The sequence below is a fragment of the Babylonia areolata genome, chromosome 15, assembly GCF_041734735.1.
Source record: "Babylonia areolata isolate BAREFJ2019XMU chromosome 15, ASM4173473v1, whole genome shotgun sequence".
In the NCBI taxonomy this organism is placed as follows: domain Eukaryota; kingdom Metazoa; phylum Mollusca; class Gastropoda; order Neogastropoda; family Buccinidae; genus Babylonia; species Babylonia areolata.
The window spans coordinates 15,143,591-15,153,590 of record NC_134890.1 but is presented as its reverse complement, the minus strand read 5'-3'; the positions used below and the strand labels follow the sequence as shown (position 1 = coordinate 15,153,590).

The window sequence follows — 10,000 nt, the reverse complement described above, 5'->3', positions numbered from 1 at the left end:
GATAACCAGGGTGTCCAATGTATTTCAATTTTTGGGTTTTTTTTTTAATGATTTAAACAAAGAATAATTGATTGTAGGTGGCAGGACTGGCAGGACCATATATAAATAATAGTGATAAATTTGCTCAGTATAGATTTTTCAAGACAATCCGCCAGATAGAACCTTGCATTGGAATAAAAAATGAATAGATATGTAAAGAGTGCTTTAAGCAGATTTAGATTCGGTGTCTCTGATATTGCTTGCCATTGTTTTAGATACAGAAACGTAAGTGAACAAGAACTTATGTGTCACTTGTGTAATCAGGCTAAAAAAGACGAAATCCTTTCCTTTTTTTTTTCTTTTTTTCTTTTTTTTCCCCCCTGATTTTCATGATCTCAGAGTGAAATTAATTCATTCGAAATACTATACAGAAAAATGTCATTTTAGGCTGAATATGTTGCTGTCAACAAGAAATGAGACAGGTCTTTTCAATTTAGCTATGGATACTTATGAAGCAAGCAATTAATATTCGTTTGCCAGACTTTACGTCTGTTAACTGTTTCCTTTGTTAGTTCGTAAGAATTGTATATTATGTTCTTTTGTATTAGCCCCTTCAGTATGGGGCCATGGCTTTATCTGAATAAACATTCATGTTCATTCATGTTCTTGTTCATGTTCATGTTCATGTTCTCTCTCTCTCTGTCTCTGTCTCTCTCCCTCTCTCTCTCTCAGAGTTCCTACACCCCTCCCTGCCCCCACAAACCCCTATTCTCTTTTTCTTCCTCACTCTCACACAAATAAACACACATGTAAATAAGCACACACACACACGCGCGCGCGCGCGCACGCACACACACACACACACACATTCTCTCTCTCCCTCTCTCTTTCTCTCTCTCTCACTCACACTCACACACACACACACAAACACACACACACACACACACACGCACGCACGCACACACACACACTCTCTCCCTCTCTATCTCTCTCTTTATCTCTCTCTCTCTCTCACTCACACTCACACACACACACACACTCTCTCTCTCTCTTTCTCTCTTTCTCTCTCTCTCACTCACACTCACACACACACACACACACACACACACACACACACACACACACACACACACACACACACACACACACACATATCTATATATCTATATCTATGTCTCTCTCTCTCTCTCTCTCTCTCTCTCTCTCTCTCTCTCTCTCTCTCTCTCTCTCTCTCTCTCTCTCTCTCTATATATATATATATATATATATATATATATATATATATATATATATATATATATATATATATGTGTGTGTGTGTGTGTGTGTGTGTGTGTGTGTGTGTGTGTGTGTGTGTGTGTGTATCTATATCTATGTATGTATGTATGTATATCTATCTATCTATTTATCTCTCTCTCTCTCTAAGAATGTGTCACTCCGTTCGAAGAAATCCATATACGCTGCACCACATCTGCTAGACATAAGCAGCATAACCCAACGCGCTTGTCAGGTCTTGAGTGCATGCACATATATTGTTTGTGTACCTATCAAAGTGGATTTCTTTTGACATGATAACACCAGACGACGACACTTTTTGTTGCCATGGGATGTTTTTCAGTGTGCAAAGTGCGTGCTGCACACGCGACCTCGGTTTATTGTCTCACCCGAATGACTGCACTCTCAGTTCGATTTTCCAGGTAAACTTAGTAGAAAGTGTGAGAGCGGAATTCGAACCCAGACCCTCAACGAACACAGTATTGGCAGAAAACCCCGTCTTAACCATTTGGACACCTTGCTCCCTAATCACTCCTAGCATCACTCTTTAACATCAGTCATCATACCACCCCCTCTTACCCATCCTCACCCTCTTCCATGCGCAAGTATACACATATTCTTTTTTTTTATGTGATATAATCACTAAACAGTGTACACACACACACACACACACACACACACACACACACACACACACACACACACACACACACACACACACACACACACACACACACACACACACACACAGATAGAGAAACTGAAAATAAAAGAGAGGAAGATGCTTCAGACACACGAGTGCACACAGACAGACACACAGACAAACACCAGAGACGAGACACAGACATGCACACAGACAGTCATCAGAGACCAGACACAGACAGACAAACAGACATACATCAGAGAGACCAGACACAGACAGACAGACATCAGAGACCAGACATAGACAGACATCAGAGACCAGACACAGACAGACAGACATCAGAGACCAGACACAGACAGACAGACAGACATCAGAGACCAGACACAGACAGACAGACATCAGAGTCCAGACATAGACAGACATCAGAGACCAGACACAGACAGACAGACAGACAGACAGATAGACAGACAGACAGACAAACATCAGAGACCAAACATAGACAGACATCAGACCAGACACAGACAGACAGACATCAGAGACCAGACACAGACAGACAGACAGACATCAGAGACCAGACATAGACAGACATCAGACCAGACACAGACAGACAGACATCAGAGACCAGACACAGACATACACACAAACACACCGACAAACATCAGAGACCAGACACAGACAGACACACAGACAGACAGACAATCACCAGAGACCAGACACAGACAGACACACAAACACACAGACAGACACACAAACGTCAGAGACCAGACACAGACAGACACACAGACACACAAACATCAGAGACCAGACACAGACAGACACACAGATAGACAAGCAAACATCAGAGACCAGACACAGACAGACACACAGGCACACAAACAGACAGACAGACATCAGAGACCAGACACAGACAGACAGACAGACAGACAGACACACAAACATCAGAGACCAGACACACAGACATACAGATAGAAAAACAAACAAACATCAGAGACCAGACACAGACAGACACACAGACAAACAGACATCAGAGACCAGGCACAGACAGACAGACATCAGAGACCAGACACAGAGAGACAAACATCAGAGACCAGACACAGAGAGACACACAGACAAACATCAGAGACGAGACACAGAGAGCCTGAAAAGATGGGGTGGGGGTGAGGGGAACACCAAACATACCGATAGAAAGCAACCAAAAAACAAACAAAAAAACAACAATAAACATCAGAGACCAGACACAGGCAGACAAACATCAGAGACCAGACACAGACAGACACACAGACAAACAGACATCAGAGACCAGACACAGACAGACACACAGACAAACAGACATCAGAGACCAGACACAGACAGACAAACATCAGAGACCAGACACAGACAGACACACAGACAAACATCAGAGACCAGACACAGACACACAGACAAACAGACATCAGAGACCAGACAGAGCACGACAAACATCAGAGACCAGACACAGAGAGACACACAGACAAACATCAGAGACCAGACACAGACAGACACACATACAGACATCAGAGACAAGACACAGACAGACACACAGACAGACATCAGAGACCAGACACTGACATACATCAGAGACCAGACACAGACAGACAGACATAAGAGACCAGACACAGACAGACACACAGACAGACATCAGAGACCAGACACACACACACAGACAGACAGTTATTCGACAAATTCACCCTACACTACGGGTTACACTTCATTGGAACAACAGCTGCAGCAGCAACTCACTGATGTAAACCTGGTCATAAATTAGCGACCAAGCCTAATAAGTTTAACACGGGGGGCAGAAAAGCTCGCGCCTCGGTAGCAATAGAAAGCTTATGAAGCGTCAAAGTCACGACCGGTGTATGTATGTATGTATGCATGAAGGTATGGACAATCGTTTAGGAGGAGTGGGGGGGTCATTGGGTCAAAGTTGTGGACGCTATCTTACACATGGCAGTCTGCATAGCTTGCGTGCTTCAGAGTCTGTCGTGTCTGATGAATCTGCATGTTTGCGTGCGTCTGTGTGTTTGTCTGTCTATATGTTTGTCTGTCTGTCTGTCCCTGTCTGTCTGTCTGTCTGTCTCTCTCTCTCTCTGACGACTAAATAAATGACTAAATCAATGTTATCACAAACAAAAACGCCTTGCAACCATGACCACTGCTTACCCCCTTAAATGCCTTGTAACGAAATCGTCCTGAAACAACAAGCAAACAAACAAACGAATAAATAGATAAATCAATCAATCAATAAACAAATCAACCAATCAGTGAATGAATTAATTAAATGGATAAAACATACTCAAAACAACAACAACAACAACAACAACAAAAACAAAAAAACGAATAAACAAATGCAAGATGAATAACTAACTAACTAAATAGATACATGGAAAAGCACAAACAAGGTAAATAACTAACTGATTAAGTAATAAGTAAATCAATGAATCAGTCGATCAACCAACCAATCAATGAAACAACTAGATAGTTTCAGTCAGAGCCTGAGAAGGTGGGGTGGGGATGGGGGGAACACCAAACATACCGATACAAAGCAAAAACATAAAAAAAATAAAATAAAATCCACCTGTGCAAACAGTTGCACACACACACACACACGCACACACACACACACACACACACACACACACACACACACACACACACACACACACACACACACACACACGCACAAGTACCTCTCTCTATCTCTCCCTTTCTCTCTCTCTCTCTCTCTCTCTCTCTCTCTCTCTCTCTCTTCTGTCTGCCTTTCTCCATATATATATATATATATATGTGTGTGTGTGTGTGTGTGTGTGTGTGTGTGTGTGTGTGTGTGTGTGTGTGTGTGTGTGTGTGTGTGCGTGTGTGTGTGTGTGTGTGTGTGTGTACCTCTTATCAGAGTGCATTCCTTCTATAGAATGCTGCCATGGGACAACATTTAAGTCGCCATGGTTTATTTTTTTTGGTTGGTTCTTTTTCTTTTTCAGTGCGCCAAATGCATGCAGCAACACAGTACCTCCATTTGTCGTCTCATTCAAATGACTAGACGCTCGGTTTGATTTTCAAGTGAAATTTGAGAACGAGAAAAAAAAAAAGAAAAAAAGGTCGATACCGGCATTCGACACTCACGGACACTGTATAAACAGATACACGTTATAACCACTCTGTTTTATTCCTCCAAGTAAAATGAATAGACAGCAGGTACGACCCCGTAAGCAGGTCTGAACTAATGGTCTGCCGTGAAAAGATCAGAAAGAAGATTTCATGGAACTATAAAGAAAAAAAAAAATGTAGAGAACGAGCGAGAAGGGGCTGGGGAAGGGAGGTCAGGAGATGGAGAGAGAGAGAGAGAGAGAGAGAGAGAGAGAGAGAGAGAGAGAGAGACAGACAGACAGACAGACAGAGAGAGTGGGGACGGACGGACAGAGAGAGACTAAGATTCACACACACACACACACACACACAGGGAGACAAATGGGCGAGAGCGCAAGAGAACAGTGCAAGCAGGGAGCTAACTCGTACCAGCTTAACACCCCAAAACGGATTTTACTGACTTGCCTCCCTGGCATCAGAACTCTCTCTCACTCCCCCCCCCCCCCCCCCCCCCCCCTATCTTTTTCTCTCTTTATCTTTCTCTTTTTCTCTCTCTTCTCTCAGTCTGTTGCTCTCTCTATCTCTCAGCCCCCCCCCCCCCCCCCCCCACCTCTCTCTCTCATCACCCGTGATCCCGTGATCTCTTTGTGTCTCTCAGACTCAATGCACGCACATAAGCATAAATAGAGAAATGAATAGATAAATAAAACGACTTAAAGAGAGAGAGAGAGAGAGAGAGAGAGAGAGAGAGAGAGAGAATACAGAGAAAAAAGTGATATAATGAATAAATAATAAATCAAACAGATGAAAATGATAAATAGATAAAATAAAATAAAATAAAATAAAATAAAGGAAAATGAAATAAAAGTACAGCAACACATTACACACACACACACACACACACACACACACACACACACACACACACACACACACACACACACACACACACACAAGGACAGAGACGGGCAAAGAGAGATAATTCAAACAAACAGCAATAATGGCAAAATCATGTCAGTAAGTGAATGCGTGCGCTAAAATTCAGTAGATAAACGGATGATGTGAGAGTAAGGGTGGAGAGAGAGAGAGAGAGGGAGAGAGAGAGAGAGAGAGAGAGAGAGAGAGAGAGAGAGAGAGAGAGAGAGAGAGGGAGAATGAATGAATGAATGAATCTTTATTTTCCAACCGTGAAGATATTAGCACTTTGGCCGACTTACACATCTGCCGTTGTTCTAAGAGACACACAAACATGTACGCATATAAATGTAGCTTTACTTAATACTTAATACATGTATAATGTACGAGTATAACACAGCGTCAAACTGAGAGACACAACATCGCTCATATCTGTACGGAACGGAAGCGAGTAACACACACACGCACTCACGCACACACACACACACTAACACACACACACACACACCAAGGGAAAAAACAACAACAAAACCCTAGCATGAATGCTACACATGAACGATTCAAGTGAAATTAACACAGAAAAGTAATGATAAAATTTTAAACACAAATGTAAGAGACATAAAAGACAGCAAATAAGGCGACGGGTAATAGGGATGTGGACAGATAGACACATTTTGTGAGGGAGAGACAGAGAGAGACAGACAGACAGACAGAGACAGACAGAGTGACAGGGAGAGAAAGAGAGACACAGAGAGAGACAGAGACACAGAGACAGAGAGAGACCAGTCAAGTGGACCAAGGGAGGGAAAAACCAGAGACCGAGTCCATTCCGAAAAACAGAAGTAGCTTCCCTTTACATACTTCTCTGAGAATTCGTTCTTTCTTTTTCCAGTAATTACTCATTATGTGTGACTAGTTTTCACGTGGTGTCGATACTCAAGTTTTGCTGATTTTTACGTGAATGCCTATGTTTTTACGAATGAAGAAAATACGTCGATTTAATATTTCATTTGTCAATATTATTGATGATAATAAAAATAATTAAAACAATATTAATAATAACAACAACAACAACGATACTACTACTACTACTACTACTACTACTACTACTACTACTACTACTACTACTACTACTACTACTACTACTAATAGATTCTATTCATGATGCGCATTTTCAAAAACAGAAGGCTTATTCCCGTTACAATAAGACATGTAAAAATGAGTACATTACCCATTTCAATAAGACATGTTTAAATGATCGAAGTGACATATTCGGAAGCAAGAAAGTAGTTGAAAAGAAATGTGCACACATAAACAAGTTCACATCAATAGCACAGTGAAAGCTGATAAAAAAAATATACAACAACTTAACAGGTGGTAAGAAACACATGACATAAACCCACACACCGGCACAGCCCCCGAAATTTTCTCCCCCTCCACTAGACCTTGAGTGGTGGTCTGGACGCTAGTCATTCGGATGAGACGATAAACCGAGGTCCCGTGTGCAGCATGCACTTTGCACACGTAAAGAAACCCACGGCAACAAAAGGGTTGTTCCTGGCAAAATTATGTAGAAAAATCCACTTCAATAGGAAAAACAAATAAAACTGCACACAGGAAAAAAAGAAAAGAAGGGTGGCGCTGCATGCACTACACAATGCTAGCATGCGAATACAATATGACATAAAGACATAAGCATGGTAAATGATAACACACACACACACACACACACACACACACACACACACACACACACACACACACACACACAAGCATACACTGTGTATGTTAACAAATACTAAACTAATGTGAATATAAAACAATAAGTCTAAGAGAGAGAGAGAGACAGACAGACAGACAGAGAAACGAGGCAAAATGAGCATCAGTCTCCGAGAGTTTAAATCACGCATGCATAATTATCAAACAAACACACAGACACACAAACAAACACACAGACAAGCAGACGGTCAGACAGGTACACGGACACACACACACACACACACACACACACACACACACACACACACACACACACACACACGCACGCACGCACGCACGCACACGCACACGCACACGTACAGATAAACACACATAAAGACGAACACGGATAGAAGCACGTTCAGACAGACAGACAAACAAATATACTGAGGTACAGAGACAGAGAGAGACAGGCAGCCATACAATCAGAGAGACAGACAGACAGACTGACTGACTGACACAGACAGAGGCGGAAAGAGAGAGAAGAGAAGTGAGAGAGAAACCAATGACGAGAGGAGAAGGAATACGGAAAAGAAAGAGAGAGAGAAAAAAAAGAGAAAGACAGAAAGAAATAAACAGCTTCACCCCAGGCCCACCCCCATCCTCCGACACCACCACCCCCACAACACACTTTCCCTCCCTCTCTCTCTCTCTCTCTCTCTCTCTCTCTCTCTCTCTCTCTCTCTCTCTCTCTCTCTCTCTCTTTCATGTTAAATGTGTACATATAGAATTTGTCGTGTTGTGTGTTACGCGTTCTCGTTTTGTCAATATGTGAGCGATTTTGTTTCCATCTACTTACTCTACGTTATTCGTAGATATGTATTGAGTGTTAACAATGTGCATACATTTGTGAGTATCTCATAAAACAATAGCAGATATGTAAGTCAGTCAATGTGTTAATATATCTTTACCATTGGAAAATAAAGAATCATTCATTCGTTCATTCATACTCTATCCCTTTTCCCTCCTCTTTATCAATCTCTCACTCTCACCCCCTCTCTCTCTTGCTCTATCTCTCTCTCACTCTCTCTTGCTTTCTCTCTCTCTCTCTCTTCCATTCCTCACAGTGAGAGGGAGAGAGAGAGAGAGAGAGAGAGAGAGAGAGAGAGAGAGAGAGAGAGAGAGAGAGAGAACTCAGAAAGTTTAATGTACATCGGCCTTGGGCCACAATACAATGGGGAAGGGTGGATCGGTGAGGTTGCATATAATATTGTGTTATCCATAGTCGTCAATCACTTTGCTGATGCAGCCCGGGCTTTTGGCCTCACCATTAGTCTGAAGAAGACCGAAATCATGTACCAGGCACCCCTTCATGGCACCTACGCACCAACCAAGATCTACATTGACGGGCACCAACTGAATGCTGTGGAACATTTCACTTACCTTGGAAGCATCATCTCCAACGATGCCACAATCTCCAAGGATGTGGACCATCGTCTGTCCAAATCCAGCAGCTCATTTGGTCGTCTCCAGAAACGTGTTTGGCAAAACCACTCCCTTTGACTCTCGACCAAAATCCAGGTCTACAGGGCAGTCGTCATCAGTACCCTGCTGTATGGATCTGAAGCTTGGGTCCTCTACAGGAGACACATCAAGCTGCTGGAGCGTTTCCACCAGAGATGCCTCCGCTTCATCATGGGCATCAATTGGCAGGACTATACCACCAACATCGAAGTCCTGGAGAAAGCTGATCTCCCAAGCATCGAGTCAATGCTGATGCTTCGACAGCTGCGTTGGGCAGGTCATGTAGCGCGTATGGACAACTCCAGAATGCCAAAGGCCGTCTTCTACGGCGAACTGCGTGAAGGTAAACGCAACGTTGGAGCTCCATGCAGACGCTACAAGGACCAACTGAAGCAGCAGATGTCACGTAGCGAAATTGACCACCACAGCTGGGAGACACTGGCAGCAAACAGATCTGCCTGGAAAACTTCCACCAGGAAAGCTGTCAGGAATTTTGAAAAGGTCAGGACACAGACAGCCAGGGAAAAACGCGAGCGGAGAAAGGAGGCATCATCTCAAGTTTACCCCTCCAGCGACCAGCCAGCCTTCACGTGCGCCAGCTGTTCCCGACAATGCAAGTCCAGGATTGGCCTGTACAGCCACCAGAAGGCTTGCCTCACCCGGACTAGACCTTCTTCCCAGTGATCTTCGGATACGAAGAAACTGCCATTATCATCATCATCCATAGCAACAACAACAACACAAACAAGTACAAACTGAATGAATAGATACTTAAACAATGTGCCCATCATATAGACATTTGTTTTTATATAGTATTTCACCATGCTTGATCACTGACTGCAGATTAACTTTTTCCTTGTA

General features: G+C 42.9%; 1 protein-coding gene across 1 annotated transcript in view; it reads left to right on the top strand.

Moving 5' to 3' along the window:
• Positions 1–9,178, top strand: part of LOC143290119 (uncharacterized) — a 138,249-nt gene extending 129,071 nt beyond the window's left edge. The window contains exon 6 of the mRNA XM_076599406.1: positions 8,901–9,178. Coding sequence (XP_076455521.1) covers positions 8,901–9,178 — 278 coding nt within the window. The remainder of the gene's footprint in view (positions 1–8,900) is intronic.
• The last annotated feature ends 822 nt before the right edge of the window (positions 9,179–10,000 follow it).